The sequence below is a fragment of the Nerophis lumbriciformis genome, linkage group LG28 (assembly GCF_033978685.3).
Source record: "Nerophis lumbriciformis linkage group LG28, RoL_Nlum_v2.1, whole genome shotgun sequence".
In the NCBI taxonomy this organism is placed as follows: Eukaryota; Metazoa; Chordata; class Actinopteri; order Syngnathiformes; family Syngnathidae; genus Nerophis; species Nerophis lumbriciformis.
This window is the reverse complement of record NC_084575.2, coordinates 8,904,272-8,921,508: the sequence shown is the minus strand read 5'-3', so window position 1 is coordinate 8,921,508 and position 17,237 is coordinate 8,904,272. Positions and strand designations below refer to the sequence as shown.

The following is a 17,237-nucleotide window of genomic DNA, read 5'->3' as shown; positions in this document are numbered from 1 at the left end:
ATAGTAAGAGTCCAGTCCATAGTGGGGCCAGCAGGACACTATCCCGAGCGGAGACGGGTCAGCAGCGCAGAGATGTTCCCTGCCGATGCACAGGCGAGCGGTCCACCCCGGGTCCCGACTCTGGACAGCCAGCACTTCATCCATGGCCACCGGACCTGTGCCCCCCCTCCCCTCAAGGAAAAGGGGAGCAGAGGAGAAAAGAAAAGAAACGGCAGATCAACTGGTCTAACAGGGGGGCTATTTAAAGGCTAGAGTATACAAATGAGTTTTAAGATGGGACTTAAATGCTTCTACTGAGGTAGCATCTCTAATTGTTACCGGGAGGGCATTCCATAGTACTGGAGCCCGAATAGAAAACGCTCTATAGCCCGCAGACTTTTTTTGGGCTCTGGGAATCACTAATAAGCCGGAGTTCTTTGAACGCAGATTTCTATTGAATGTATCTTTTAAACAAGAAAGAGGTTTTAGCACATCAACATCGGATAAGTAACAGTCCTTTACAATCACATTTAATACCATAGAAATGGCCAACTCTTTTAATTTTTCGGACACGATAAAGGCTTAAATCATTTCAAACACATATCGTTACGATATGTTTTTTAAATTAAATTATAACATATCATTATCGGACTGTATTGTGGGCATCTTGATCGATCTTCCGTGCTCATTCTTTGTCAGCCCAATGTTGCAGGCATTAGTTACTGTGTTACTTTGTGTGCTTTATTAGTGATTTTGATTTTTTTACTGTTGACACCAAGGGTAAAAATCACTATATGATCAACACAAAATGATTATATCGATATTATTTTCTCAAAATCAATTTTCTTAATGTTTACAAATCCAGAGAATAAGTTCCTGGACAATTTTATTTCAATGGGTAATAGATGGTAGTTTTTGATTGTGTTTATATATTATGTCCGATTGACTTTGCTCAAACAAGTAGGTAGGTAGGTCTTTGTCATTGCACAAGTACGACAAAACGTTGTTTTCAGCAAAAACCCGTTCAAGATTAGACAAACAAACAGTGTACAGGGTTACAGAACAGGAACGCTAATGGGTCACCACAAGGTGCCCCGTAAAAGATGGGGGAAAGGGTAAACGCTGGGGGAGGATGAGTAAAAAAACATTTTTTAGGAGCCCAGTCTAGAGTGGGAAAAAAACTCCATAGCAAAGCACATATACATATTACAACATACAACTCGAGACTTGCAAAAGACGTGTATGTAATAAAAGAGAATAAGGAACTGTTTAAAATAGTGTGCTGATATTGTTAAACTGTCAATAGCACTCACCATAAATAAATTGAAAGATTTACAGTTTAATACATGTGATCGGAATTGGTATCGACCTTTGTCACTCATGGATGATCGGTATCGGAATCAGCAGCATATAGAATCTCTGATTGGAATATCACTACTGTATAGCGCTTTACATTGTCTGATCATAATATTTTATTAGAGCGTATCAAAACACGTATTGGTATGTCAGACTTAGCCTTGTCGTGGTTTAACTCTTATCTTACTGACAGGATGCAATGCGTCTCCCATAATAATGTGACCTCGGACTATGTTAAGGTAACGTGCGGAGTTCCTCAGGGTTCGGTTCTTGGCCCTGCACTCTTTAGTATTTACATGCTGCCGCTAGGCGACATCATACGCAAATACGGTGTTAGCTTTCATTGCTATGCTGATGACACCCAACTCTACATGCCCCTAAAGCTGACCAACACGCCGGATTGTAGTCAGCTGGAGGCGTGTCTTAATGAAATTAAACAATGGATGTCCGCTAACTTCTTGCAACTCAACGCCAAGAAAACGGAAATGCTGATTATCGGTCCTGCTAAACACCGACATTTATTTAATAATACCACCTTAACATTTGACAACCAAACAATTACACAAGGCGAATCAGTAAAGAATCTGGGTATTATCTTCGACCCAACTCTCTCGTTTGAGTCACACATTAAGAGTGTTACTAAAACGGCCTTCTTTCATCTCCGTAATATCGCTAAAATTCGTTCTATTTTATCCACTAGCGACGCTGAGATCATTATTCATGCGTTCGTTACGTCTCGTCTCGACTATTGTAACATATTATTTTCGGGTCTCCCTATGTCTAGCATTAAAAAATTACAGTTGGTACAAAATGCGGCTGCTAGACTTTTGACAAGAACAAGAAAGTTTGATCATATTACGCCTATACTGGCTCACCTGCACTGGCTTCCTGTGCACTTAAGATGTGACTTTAAGGTTTTACTACTTACGTATAAAATACTACACGGTCTAGCTCCGTCCTATCTTGTCGATTGCATTGTACCATATGTCCCGGCAAGAAATCTGCGTTCAAAGAACTCCGGCTTATTAGTGATTCCCAGAGCCCAAAAAAAGTCTGCGGGCTATAGAGCGTTTTCTATTGGGGCTCCAGTACTATGGAATGCCCTCCCGGTAACAATTAGAGATGCTACCTCAGTAGAAGCATTTAAGTCCCATCTTAAAACTCATTTGTATACTCTAGCCTTTAAATAGCCCCCCTGTTAGACCAGTTGATCTGCCGTTTCTTTTCTTTTCTCCTCTGCTCCCCTTTTCCTTGAGGGGGGGGGGGGGGGGGGGGGGGCAGAGGTCCGGTGGCCATGGATGAAGTGCTGGCTGTCCAGAGTCGGGACCCGGGGTGGACCGCTCGCCTGTGCATCGGCTGGGAACATCTCTACGCTGCTGACCCGTCTCCGCTCGGGATGGTGTCCTGCTGGCCCCACTATGGACTGGACTCTTACTATTATGTTGGATCCACTATGGACTGGACTCTCACAATATTATGTCAGACCCACTCGACATCCATTGCTTTTGGTCTCCCCTAGAGGGGGGGGGGTTACCCACATATGCGGTCCTCTCCAAGGTTTCTCATAGTCATTCACATCGACGTCCCACTGGGGTGAGTTTTTCCTTGCCCGTATGTGGGCTTTGTACCGAGGATGTCGTTGTGGCTTGTGCAGCCCTTTGAGACACTTGTGATTTAGGGCTATATAAATAAAGATTGATTGATTGATTGTCTTCAAAGTGTACAAACGTTTACTAAATAATGGACTTTTGTCGAGGCTGGAACGCATAATTCGTGTTTACATTGTTTCTTAAGGAGTAATTTGCTTCAATATACAAACTTTTATATTTACGAACTCTGTTCAAAAACCCAAAAAGTTGGTAAATCAAAGTCCCTCTATCGTCGACAAGGGTCCGATTGCCTTTGGCTTACTGGAAAACACTGCCCCTAGAGTTTAGAGGAAGTTTGCAGAGCACGCATTCAACACCTGAGGCAGGATTTCAAAAAGAGCGCCGTCAATGCATAAACGAGGCTTTAGTTCTTTGAAATCCAACATGTTCCAGCAAATGTTGCAGTTATGCTCTTGTCGCCCGCAGTGCTGTGTTTACATGGACCAACCTATTGGTGGTGGTGTCGGAGCTGTGCGGTTCAGAGCAGGACGCGCTGGACCTGGTGCCTCTGATAACAAACGTGGTCCTGGAGGAGCACCACCTCATTGTGGGCGTGGTTGTCATCGTGGACCCCGGGGTCATTCCCATCAACTCACGGGGGGAGAAGCAACGCATGCACCTTCGGGACTCATTTCTGGCCGACCAGCTGGATCCCATTTATGTCGCTTACAACATGTAAGGGTTGGTGGCGGTCCAGGCCTGCTGGCGTGTGACTGGACCCGTCCTGTTTGAATGGTCACTGTGTTTTATTGACGTGCAAATCAGTCCGAAGCGGGAAGACGAAACCACCAGGAGCGTTTCGTTATAAAAGGCCCCCTCCAAAAAAGTTGAATTGCCCTTCCTATGTAAAGGCCTTTCACACAGGACCACTTTGGAAATTCCATGTTATTGCCTTTATTAGTATATATATTTAAAAAGAACAATCTACCTGCTATATAGTTAGTTACCACAAACCTTTTGAAACACTTGTGGTGACACTGATTCCAAGAGCTACTACTCAACTTGAAATCTTTTTTACATGCAGCTTTCAAACAAATGCACATACGCTTGTGTTGAGCCTGTCTTTACCCTCAATGGTGTCGGGGAAAAAAAAGCAAATCCAGCTTGTTTCACGCTGCGTTCAACCTTGGCACGTTTGGATCGTTTAAAAGGAACTTTGGTGCAGTTACACTGCTAGAAAAGATTGTTAGATTAATTCCAAACGTACCGTATTTTTCGGAGTATAAGTCGCACCTGCCGAAAAAGCATAATAAAGAAGGAAAAAAACATATACAGTGGGGCAAAAAAGTATTTAGTCAGCCACCGATTGGGCAAGTTCTCCCACTTAAAATGATGACAGAGGTCTGTAATTTTCATCATAGGTACACTTCAACTGTGAGAGACAGAATGTGAAAAAAAAATCCAGGAATTCACATTGTAGGAATTTTACAGAATTTATTTGTAAATTATGGTGGAAAATAAGTATTTGGTCACTTCAAACAAGGAAGATCTCTGGCTCTCACAGACCTGTAACTTCTTCTTTAAGAAGCTCTTCTGTCCTCCACTCGTTACCTGTATTAATGGCACCTGTTTGAACTGGTTATCTGTATAAAAGACACCTGTCCACAGCCTCAAACAGTCAGACTCCAAACTCCACTATGACCAAGACCAAAGAGCTGTCGAAGGACACCAGGAAAAGAATTGTAGACCTGCACCAGACTGTGAAGAGTGAATCTACAATAGGCAAGCAGCTTGGTGTGAAAAAATCAACTGTGGGAGCAATTATCAGAAAATGCAAGACATACAAGACCACTGATAATCTCCCTCGATCTGGGGCTCCACGCAAGATCTCATCCCGTGGGGTCAAAATGATCATGAGAACGGTGAGCAAAAATCCCAGAACCACACGGGGGGACCTGGTGAATGACCTGCAGAGAGCTGGGACCAAAGTAACAAAGGTTACCATCAGTAACACACTACGCTGACAGGGAATCAAATCCTGCAGTGCCAGACGTGTCCCCCTGCTTAAGCCAGTGCATGTCCAGGCCCCTCTGAAGTTTGCCAGAGAGCACATGGATGATACAGCAGAGGATTGGGAGAATGTCATGTGGTCAGATGAAACCAAAATAGAACTTTTTGGTATAAACTCAACTCGTCGTGTTTGGAGGAAGAAGAATACTGAGTTGCATCCCAAGAACACCATATCTACTGTGAAGCATGGGGGTGGAAACATCATGCTTTGGGGCTGTTTTTCTGCTAAGGGGACAGGCTGACTGATCCCTGTTAAGGAAAGAATGAATGGGGCCATGTATCGTGAGATTTTGAGCCAAAACCTCCTTCCATCAGTGAGAGCTTTGAAGATGAAACGTGGCTGGGTCTTCCAGCATGACAATGATCCCAAACACACCGCCCGGGCAACGAAGGAGTGGCTCCGTAAGAAGCATTTGAAAGTCCTGGAGTGGCCTAGCCAGTCTCCAGACCTCAACCCCATAGAAAATCTGTGGAGGGAGTTGAAAGTCCGTGTTGCTCGGCGACAGCCCCAAAACATCACTGCTCTCGAGAAGATCTGCATGGAGGAATGGGCCAAAATACATGCTACTGTGTGTGCAAACCTGGTAAAGACCTATAGTAATCGTTTGACCTCTGTTATTGCCAACAAAGGTTATATTACAAAGTATTGAGTTGAATTTTTGTTATTGACCAAATACTTATTTTCCACCATAATTTACAAATAAATTCTTTAAAAATCCTACAATGTGAATTCCTGGATTTTTGTACCTTTGATGAAAATTACAGACCTCTGTCATCATTTTAAGTGGGAGAACTTGCACAATTGGTGGCTGACTAAATACTTTTTTGCCCCACTGTAAATCGCACTGGAGCTCGGCCAAACTATGAAAAAAACTGCGACTTATAGTCCGGAAAATGCGGTAATCATCTGAGCCCTGGTGTGCACCAAACAGGCGTAGATGAGACTCGGCCTGTTCTTTAAGTGAACTCTGGGGTGGTTCTTTCGCAAAAGTGAATGCTACAAGAACCAAAGACACAGACCGGTGTTGAAATGATAAAAGTAATGCAAAAATGACAAATATGTGAGAAAATGTGTTGAAAGTTCTCTCACTGTGTTTGCGATAACTGCTCTTTAAGGTACAATTTAGAGGCATTTGGTCAAATCTAAGGTGTTTTGGTTGTGAATATGTGAGTTTTGTCACATATTAATGTCATGAAAACAAGTCCCTACTTTATGCTTATGTTCTTTACTGAGCGGCCTTTGGTGCCATGACAATAATATACGTGTGAACGCTAAAAGAGCCGCACCAAAGTATGCACCGAGTTTCTGTTTTTGATCATTGGTCCCGACCAGAGCAACAAACCACAATAACATGTCATGTTTGATGAAGAGGAATGACTGAGAGTTTAGGTTGCAGTCGTCTTACATGTGAACTTTGGTGTGGTTTACTTCACTTGAGCAGAAATTGAATGCTACACAGACCAAAGACATGGAGATGTGTTAAACTGACAGCAAAAATGGTGTAAAAAATGACAAATATGTAGGAGAAAAGGCTGTCTCTGCCTTCTTTCTTTGTGTGTGACAACTGCACTCTTTTAAAGTTTTTCAGAATATTTTGGTGAAATTTAAGCTGGTAAAAACATTCCTAAATATTTTATTATATATTATATATACACTATATTACCAAAAGTATTTGGCCACCCATCCAAATGATCAGAATCAAGTGTCCTAATCACTTGGTCCGGCCACAGGTGTATAAAATCAAGCACTTAGGCATGGAGAATTTTTCTACAAACATTTGTGAAAGAATGGGCCGCTCTCAGGAGCTCAGTGATTTCCAGCGTGGAACTGTCATAGGATGCCACCTGTGCAACAAATCCAGTCGTGAAATTTCCTCGCTCCTAAATATTCCAAAGTCAACTGTCTGCTTTATTATAAGAACATGGAAGAGTTTGGGAACAACAGCAACTCAGCCACAAAGTGGTAAGCCACGCAAACTGACAGAGAGGGGTCAGCAGATGCTGAAGTGTATAGTGCAAAGAGGTTGTCGACTTTCTGCTACAGAGCTCCAAACTTCATGTGACCTTCCAATTAGCCCACGTACAGTACGCAGAGAGCTTCATGGAATGGGTTTCCATGGCCGAGCAGCTGCATCTAAGCCATACATCATCAAGTCCAATGCAGAGCGTGGGATGCAGTGGTGTAAAGCACGTCGCCACTGGACTCTAGAGCAGTGGAGACGCCTTCTCTGGAGTGATGAATCACACTTTAGCATCTAGCAATCTGATGGACAGGTAAGGTTTTGGAGGTTGCCAGGAGAACGCTACATTGGGCCGAGTGTGAAATTTGGTGGAGTAGGAATTATGGTGTGGGTTGTTTGTCAGGAGTTGGGCTTGGCCCCTTAGTTCCAGTGAAAGGAACTTTGAATGCTCCAGGTATACCAAAACATTTTGGACAATTCCATGCTCCCAACCTTGTGGGAACAGTTTGGAGCGAGCCGCTTCCTCTTCCAACATGACTGTGCACCAGTGCACAAAGCAAGGGCCATGAAGACATGGATGACAAGAGTCTGGTGTGGATGAACTTGACTGGCCTGCACAGAGTCCTGACCTGAACCCGAAGACTGACAGCCAGGCCTTCTCGACCAACATCAGTGTGTGACCTCACCAATGCGCTTTTGGAAGAATGGTGGAAAATTCCTATAAACACACTCCGCAACCTTGTGGACAGCCTTCCCAGAAGAGTTGAAGCTGTAATAGCTGCAAAAGGTGGACTGACATCATATTGAACCCTATGGGTTAGGAATGGGATGGCACTTCAAGTTCATATGTGAGTCAAGGCAGGTGGCCAAATATTTTTGGCAATATAGTGTATATCATTTACTTATACATATTAATAGTATTATATTATTTTATATTTGCATTTTGATTTGGAAAATGTGAGTCACATCCCATAATGTGTCACAAAAGTGTGAACTGTGAGCGAAACCGCACCAAAGTATCACCAACAATCTTTACATTTCTGGTCCCAACCAAGTACCAAAACACAAGTGTGAACGCAGCCTCTTTAGTCTGTTAGTTATTAAGCTTACATGTCCTAAGATATTTAAAAGCCAAATCTTTTCACAGCTTTCCTGCCCTAATATAGACTATTTCCTGCCTTATAAAGAAAAAGTTATACATTCCTCTTTCATTGGATTGAATCTATTTTTAAAGGCAGTTTGTTTTCCTTTGGCTTTAATCGGAAATCCTGATGAGACACCCAAAGGATGCAAATAAAAGAGGCTTATATGTCAAAAGCCCTCTTTGTATTTTAGATACACTTATGTAACTATAAAGATGTTTTTAATTGTATAAATTGTATAAAACTCTACTTTCATCTACTGATTGATCCTAGGTGGTTGACTAACTTGAATCGGCTGGGAGATGAAGAAGACTGTAAATAAGATTAAAGAGCTATGACGGTACTTGCAATAGTAGTCACGTGATGGAAGGTTATGAATAATAAACCTGTAAATCATTGTTATTGACACCACACATAAGTTGCACTTTCTTCCCCAAAAAATATATTTTATTACAACAATGAAATATCCTAACTAATATTTCAGGAAAGTTGTATTGCGTTTAAGGCCATAAAAAATACAAAAGCACTTAAAACGCGCCTTTCTACGCGCTTTACTGTACACCGTCGCCTTGTCCGGCCAATCACACGCTGACCACGAGCACGGTATCTAACCAGCTCAAACGCGCAGGAGCAAGTACTTTATGAATCAAACTTTTTACAGGCTGCAAGGTCATTCATGCAGAATATGTTCATCAAATTAGTTTTTGGATTGCATCATTTCGCCATGTTGTTGTTGGGAGTTGGAGATTAGCAAATGTGGGTTCTTCACTGGATTCAGTCTCTAAATCTCGTAAGCACGAGTAGCAAAAAGCACGGCGGAGATCCATTTTGTTGACTGAAAAATATGATTTTCATCAAGAAGCATGTGCAAATTGTAATTTGGTGTACTTTTCTTGTGCTCTTTGCCATCTTATGTAGGGTCTTTGTACTGGACAACATAGTATCTGTGTTAAACCCTAACTTTTAATATGTACATATTTTTTGTTAGACTTTACGTCCCATTACAACGTGACTGACAATGTTGGAAAAATCCTTGCAAGATATGTTAATTACCTTGACGCTTATATCAATATACGCCACCTAACATTAGCTAAAACGTTAGCTAAAAACTCCACTGAACTGAAATTGGAGGAAAAACAGGAGACAATCTAAACCACAAGGACTTGGAGCAGGGGTGTCAAACTCATTTTACATCGGGGGCCACATGGAGAAATATCTACTCCCAAGTGGGCCGGACTGGTAAAATCACGGCACGATAACTTAGAAATAAAGACAACTTCGGATTGTTTTCTTTGTTTAAAAATAGAGCAAGCACATTCTGAAAATGTACAAATCTTGTTGTTTTTTTTGTTTTTTTTACGCTTACATGTTGCTGTTAATAGTATTCTACCTTTATCTGTTGTTATTTATACTTCCCTGATAAATTATGTGATAATGTTCATAAGTCAACACATTGGTGTTCATTTTCAATCCATCCATCCATCCATCTTCTTCCGCTTATCCGAGGTCGGGTCGCGGGGGCAGCAGCCTAAGCAGGGAAGCCCAGACTTCCCTCTCCCCAGCCACTTCGTCCAGTTCCTCCCGGGGGATCCCGAGGCGTTCCCAGGCCAGCCGGGAGACATAGTCTTCCCAACGTGTCCTGGGTCTTCCTCGTGGCCTCCTACCGGTCGGACATGCCCTAAACACCTCCTTAGGGAGGCGCTCGGGTGGCATCCTGACCAGATGCCCGAACCACCTCATCTGGCTCCTCTCGATGTGGAGGAGCAGCGGCTTTACTTTGAGCTCCCCCCGGATGGCAGAGCTTCTCACCCTATCTCTAAGGGAGAGCCCCGCCACCCGGCGGAGGAAACTCAATTCGGCCGCTTGTACCCGTGATCTTGTCCTTTCGGTCATAACCCAAAGCTCATGACCATAGGTGAGGATGGGAACGTAGATCGACCGGTAAATTGAGAGCTTTGCCTTCCGGCTCAGCTCCTTCTTCACCACAACGGATCGATACAGCGTCCGCATTACTGAAGACGCCGCACCGATCCGCCTGTCGAGCTCACCATCCACTCTTCCCTCACTCGTGAACAAGACTCCGAGGTACTTGAACTCCTCCACTTGGGGCAAGATCTCCTCCCCAACCCGGAGATGGCACTCCACCCTTTTCCGGGCGAGAACCATGGACTCGGACTTGGAGGTGCTGAATCCATCAAGATAAAAAAAAATATCAAAATCAAATTACAGGATGGTATTTATGTAGTTTTCTCATTTTCCTCGACTGGTGCACTAAAATCATCTGGTTTATTTTTATTTATTTTTTTACATATGTAGCATCGTCTACAAAGAATTGCTATTGCGACATCTAGTGGACACATTTAGAACAGCGTTTTTTTTTCATTCAAAAATGTTGGATAATTTTTTTACTTAGCAAAGGCCGTACGTTTGACACCCCTGACTTAGAAGCATATGTCATGAATAATTTCACAAAACAAAACGCTGATGCGACAAATTTACAGTAGCACTGTTTGAAAGCTAACACTCAGCCCTTCCAACTTCCCAAACAAGCATCTTCAATCACTCTTACCCGGTAGCAACACACAGCGATGCCTCGGTTTTCGTACGCCCTGTTTTACGTGATTTGGTTTTTGGCCAAAATGTTCGCCAAAATACCATCTCGGTTGTCTTACAGCAGAACACGCTAGTCCGTTTCCCCGCGGAATTGAGGTCCCCCTAAAAACATTTGACAAGTCTGCTTTTTTTTTGTGGTTTTGTTTTGGTGTACGACTGCATTAACTCACTTTTACTAAATCAGTTCTATTTATGCAGACAAAATGTGTTGCTGGAGACGTTTCAGGGATTTTCAGTCATACTGCGCTCCAGATGGGTCGTGTTAAATTTTCAGATTAATCAGAATCAGCTTTATTGTCATTACGCAAGGTAACGAGATTGAGGCCATTCCATACAGTGCGATGTGTGCATGCTAGAAAAAATGAATATATACATGAAAAAAAACAAAACAAAAACAGGGTGGTTGGTGGAATGGGTTATTGCACCGAAGAGAAGGCAGTTATGAGGGACAATGGGGCAGTCCGTTCAGGATGGTTATGGCCCTGGGGAAGAAGCTGTTCTTTAGCCTGTTTGTTTTGGTTTTAATGCACCTGTAGCGCTTCCCAGAGGGCAGCAGGTGGAACAGGTCAGAGCCAGGGTGGGTGCTGTCCTTGATGATGGCACTGGCTCTGTTGAGGCAGCGGGAGGTGTAGATGTCCGTCAGAGAGGGGAGAGGGCGGCCGATGATCTTCTGAGCCGTCTTGACCACTCTTTGCAGCCTCTCCCTGTCTGCTGCAGTGCAGCTGCCGTACCATACCGTAATACAGTAGGTCAGCAGGCTCTCGATGGACGAGCGGTAGAAGGTCAGCAGCAGGTCAGGCTTCAGGTTGTACTTCCCGAGGACTCTCAGGAAGTGTAGCCGCTGCTGAGCCTTCTTGATGATTGATGTGGTGTTGACTGTCCAGGAGAAGTCATTAGAGATGTGGACTCCAAGGTACCTGAAGGTGTGGACCCTCTCTACACGCTCGCCGTTGATGTAGAGGGGGGCAGGGTCGGTGCTGCTCCTCCTGAAGTCGACGATGATATTGATGTTAAAAATTAATCCGCATTAAAGCGTCAATTCATTTAATACATTTTTTGCATTGTTTTTGGAAGTAAAGCTATAATTACTGTATTCTCTTTAAAAAGAGATTTGTGTTAATATTTCGGGTGTGTGTAACGGATTAATTGGTCTTGCATTATGTAAAAAAAAATTGCTTCCGTTTTCCTCTAACTTTTTGGAACAGATTTCTACTGACGATGAAGGTACCACCGTTCAGCGTGTACATTTTCACATTTACATGAAGCATCAAAGTCTCCTTCTCTTTGTCACCAATCTCATCCGTGTAGATTTAGAGATTAATTTATTTTTTCTAGCAAGCCTCTAAAGCCCAGGGTTTAGGAGGTTAATGGTGCAGCAGAGTGCTTATCTCCAGGCAGAAGAGAGAAAAATGATATAAATATAGATATATATAGACATGTATGTATGAAATATTCAGGGAATACAACTCCGCTAACCCAGGGATGGTGGACCAGCTGGTCCCACGGTGCAAACGATGAAATAATATTTAACACTGTCCATGACCATATCTTGCATTGCTAAGTCCACATTTTGGGATTTTCCCTGTTCTTTTTACGTCAACCTCTACACACACTATGCAAAACTTGACGACAGTGCAATTTTGTTGAAGTTTGCACAGTCTTGTGAACAACGCTTCTACATTTTCTAAGTCACTGATAACATTGAAATTTATTTTTTTTAATGGCGATATTCACCTCTTGAGTTGTTCAGTTGATATTGTGTGTGCACCCCCTCAGCATGTTGTATAAATATTAAGTATTTCATGAATTCTTAACTGGTCCATGAACATGTGATCCCCCTTATTTACTTATTTGATCATTTGCTTGGTTGTACCTTTGTTTTATACTTTATGTACAAGTAATGCAAAATAAATTAAGAAAAGCATTTAATATTTTGTAGTAGGTGTGTTGCAGTTTCCATTGATTATTTTATTGTGAACACACAAAGGGTCTTTTAATGGTGTTTACTGGACATTCTCCTTGGATTGTGGACTTTATGGAGGTTCCATTCCATAAAATAAAAACCTTAAAGGCCTACTGAAATGCGATTTTCTTATTTAAACGGGGATAGCAGGTCCATTCTATGTGTCATACTTGATCATTTGGCGATATTGCCATATTTTTGCTGAAAGGATTTAGTAGAGAACATCAACGATAAAGTTCGCAACTTTTGGTCGCTGATAAAAAAGCCTTGCCTGTACCGGAAGTAGCAGACGAGTAGCGTGACGTCACAGGTTGTGGAGCTCCTCACATCTGCACATTGTTTACAATCATGGCCACCAGCAGCGAGAGCGATTCGTACCGAGAAAGCGACGATTTCCCCATTAATTTGAGCGAGGATGAAAGATTCGTGGATGAGGAAAGTGAGAGTGAAGGACTAGAGGGCAGTGGGAGCGATTCAGATAAGGAAGATGCTGTGAGAGGCGGGTGGGACCTGATATTCAGCTGGGAATGACTAAAACAGTAAATAAACACAAAACATATATATACTCTATTAGCCACAACACAACCAGGCTTATATTTAACATGCCACAAATTAATCCCGCATAACAAACACCTCCCCCCTCCCGTCCATATAACCCGCCAATACAAAAAACACCTGCACAACACACTCAATCCCACAGCCCAAAGTACCGTTCACCTCCCCAAAGTTCATACAGCACATATATTTCCCCAAAGTCCCCAAAGTTACGTACGTGACATGCACATAGCGGCACGCACGTACGGGCAAGCGATCAAATGTTTGGAAGCCGCAGCTGCATGCGTACTCACGGTACCGCGTTTGCGCATCCAACTCAAAGTCCTCCTGGTAAGAGTTTCTGTTGTCCCAGTTCTCCACAGGCCAATGGCAAAGCTTGACTGTCATCTTCCGGGAATGTAAACAATGAAACACCGGCTGTGTTTGTGTTGCTGCAGTCGGCCGCAATACACCGCTTCCCACCTACAGCTTTTTTCTTTGCTGTCTCCATTGATCATTGAACAAATTGCAAAAGATTCACCAACACAGATGTCCAGAATACTGTGGAATTTTGCGATGAAAACAGACGACTTAATAGCTGGCCACCATGCTGTCCCAAAATGTCCTCTACAATCTGTGACGTCATGCGCAGACGTCATCATACCGAGACGTTTTCAGCAGGATATTTCGCGCGAAATTTAAAATTGCACTATAGTAAGCTAACCCGGCCGTATTGGCATGTGTTGCAATGTTAAGATTTCACCATTGATACATAAACTATCAGACTGCGTGGTCGGTAGTAGTGGGTTTCAGTAGGCCTTTAATTTATGTCATCCTGAGACCCAGCAATGTATTTTTATTCTCTGTGACGGACCCTAGCGGAGTCATACCAAAGGCTACAAAAAATGGGACCGATTGCCTCCCTGCTTGGCACTGTCGACATATTCCTTTAATCTGGAGCCAGAAGATGTTGAAAGAGGACACGATGCATAAACTTAAAATCAGAAGTATTTATTCCCTATTGGATACAATTCTACAATTTGAGCACTATCTTTCCCTAGTATCATACAACACGGCGACTTACACGGGGCGGTCCGGACGCGCCCTTCCTCTCGCGCTCTTACAATATATACAGGTAAAAGCCAGTAAATTAGAATATTTTGAAAAACTTGATTTATATCAGTAATTGCATTCAAAAGGTGTAACTTGTACATTATATTTATTCATTGCACACAGACTGATGCATTCAAATGTTTATTTCATTTAATTTTGATGATTTGAAGTGGCAACAAATGAAAATCCAAAATTCCGTGTGTCACAAAATTAGAATATTACTTAAGGCTAATACAAAAAAGGGATTTTTAGAAATGTTGGCCAACTGAAAAGTATGAAAATGAAAAATATGAGCATGTACAATACTCAATACTTGGTTGGAGCTCCTTTTGCCTCAATTACTGCGTTAATGCGGCGTGGCATGGAGTCGATGAGTTTCTGGCACTGCTCAGGTGTTATGAGAGCCCAGGTTGCTCTGATAGTGGCCTTCAACTCTTCTGCGTTTTTGGGTCTGGCATTCTGCATCTTCCTTTTCACAATACCCCACAGATTTTCTATGGGGCTAAGGTCAGGGGAGTTGGCGGGCCAATTTAGAACAGAAATACCATGGTCCCTAAACCAGGCACGGGTAGATTTTGCGCTGTGTGCAGGCGCCAAGTCCTGTTGGAACTTGAAATCTCCATCTCCATAGAGCAGGTCAGCAGCAGGAAGCATGAAGTGCTCTAAAACTTGCTGGTAGACGGCTGCGTTGACCCTGGATCTCAGGAAACAGAGTGGACCGACACCAGCAGATGACATGGCACCCCAAACCATCACTGATGGTGGAAACTTTACACTAGACTTCAGGCAACGTGGATCCTGTGCCTCTCCTGTCTTCCTCCAGACTCTGGGACCTCGATTTCCAAAGGAAATGCAAAATTTGCATAGTTGGGTGATGGTTTGGGGTGCCATGTCATCTGCTGGTGTCGGTCCACTCTGTTTCCTGAGATCCAGGGTCAACGCAGCCGTCTACCAGCAAGTTTTAGAGCACTTCATGCTTCCTGCTGCTGACCTGCTCTATGGAGATGGAGATTTCAAGTTCCAACAGGACTTGGCGCCTGCACACAGCGCAAAATCTACCCGTGCCTGGTTTACGGACCATGGTATTTCTGTTCTAAATTGGCCCGCCAACTCCCCTGACCTTAGCCCCATAGAAAATCTGTGGGGTATTGTGAAAAAGATGCAGAATGCCAGACCCAAAAACGCAGAAGAGTTGAAGGCCACTATCAGAGCAACCTGGGCTCTCATAACACCTGAGCAGTGCCAGAAACTCATCGACTCCATGCCACGCCGCATTAACGCAGTAATTGAGGCAAAAGGAGCTCCAACCAAGTATTGAGTATTGTACATGCTCATATTTTTCATTTTCATACTTTTCAGTTGGCCAACATTTCTAAAAATCCCTTTTTTGTATTAGCTTTACACAATATTCTAATTTTGTGACACACGGAATTTTGGATTTTCATTTGTTGCCACTTCAAATCATCAAAATTAAATGAAATAAACATTTGAATGCATCAGTCTGCGTGCAATGAATAAATATAATGTACAAGTTACACCTTTTGAATGCAATTACTGAAATAAATCAAGTTTTTCAAAATATTCTAATTTACTGGCTTTTACCTGTATATCACAATGTATGAATATACAATGTGGTGTCTTCTTCCAGGCGTGGAATCTTCCTCTGCCTTCTCCTTCCTGCACTCCCACCCCAAATCTGGTGTTTGTCCTTCTGACCTCGGTAAAGAAGCCAAGTGACCAGTGAAGAATGTTGGGGATAAGAGTTTATGGTCGGCCTCAACCTTCACCCAGGTTTAATTGGACTCAAAACACACAATGAGAGGCACAAGCGTATCTATTTTAAACATTTCCTAATCGCTTCATACTAAAATTATCTTAACTATATCCCAATCACAATATATCCCAACAGCACTCAGCATCAAGGGTTGGAATTGGGGGTTGAATCACCGAATGATTCCCGAGCGCGGCGCACGCTGCTGCTCACTGCTCCCCTCACCTCCCAGGGGGTGAACATGGGGACACATTTCACCACACCCAGTGTGTGTGACGATTGTTGGCCAACTTTAACATTGGTTTGCAAACAAGCGGTCGAAAATGAATGGATGGATTCCTTTTGTGTGGAAAATAATTGACCAAGTAACCGTGACAAACGAGGGCTTTATTGTACTGGATTTGTTTTTGATAAGTTGTCAAATGATTGCGAAATTAGAAAAATACATTCTTAAAATATTTCACTCTGTATTGACCTGCGGTTGAGTTTTAATAAATACCTTCAGATGTACAACACTAAGAAAACGGAAATGCTGATTATCGGTCCTGCTAAACACCGACATTTATTTAATAATACCACCTTAACATTTGACAACCAAACAATTACACAAAGCGACTCAGTAAAGAATGTGGGTATTATCTTCCACCCAACTCTCTCCTTTGAGTCACACATTAAGAGTGTTACTAAAACGGCCTTCTTTCATCTCCGTAATATCGCTAAAATTCGTTCCATTTTGTCCACTAGCGACGCTGAGGTCATTATTCATGCGTTTGTTACGTCTCGTCTCGACTACTGTAACGTATTATTTTCGGGTCTCCCTATGTCTAGCATTAAAAGATTACAGTTGGTACAAAATGCGGCTGCTAGACTTTTGACAAGAACAAGAAAGTTTGATCATATTACGCCTATACTGGCTCACCTGCACTGGCTTCCTGTGCACTTAAGATGTGACTTTAAGGTTTTACTACTTACGTATAAAATACTACACGGTCTAGCTCCAGCCTATCTTACCGATTGCATTGTACCATATGTCCCGGCAAGAAATCTGCGTTCAAAGAACTCCGGCTTATTAGTGATTCCCAGAGCCCAAAAAAAGTCTGCGGGCTATAGAGCGTTTTCTATTCGGGCTCCAGTACTATGGAATGC

General features: G+C 42.8%; 1 protein-coding gene across 4 annotated transcripts in view; it reads left to right on the top strand.

Annotated features, from left to right (window-relative positions):
• dip2bb (disco-interacting protein 2 homolog Bb) overlaps positions 1-4,287 on the top strand; it is a 154,952-nt gene extending 150,665 nt beyond the window's left edge. For all 4 annotated transcript variants that reach the window (XM_061923553.1, XM_061923551.1, XM_061923552.1 and 1 more), the window contains one exon: positions 3,411-4,287. In XM_061923553.1, coding sequence (XP_061779537.1) covers positions 3,411-3,663 — 253 coding nt within the window. In that variant the 3' untranslated portion in view covers positions 3,664-4,287. The remainder of the gene's footprint in view (positions 1-3,410) is intronic.
• The last annotated feature ends 12,950 nt before the right edge of the window (positions 4,288-17,237 follow it).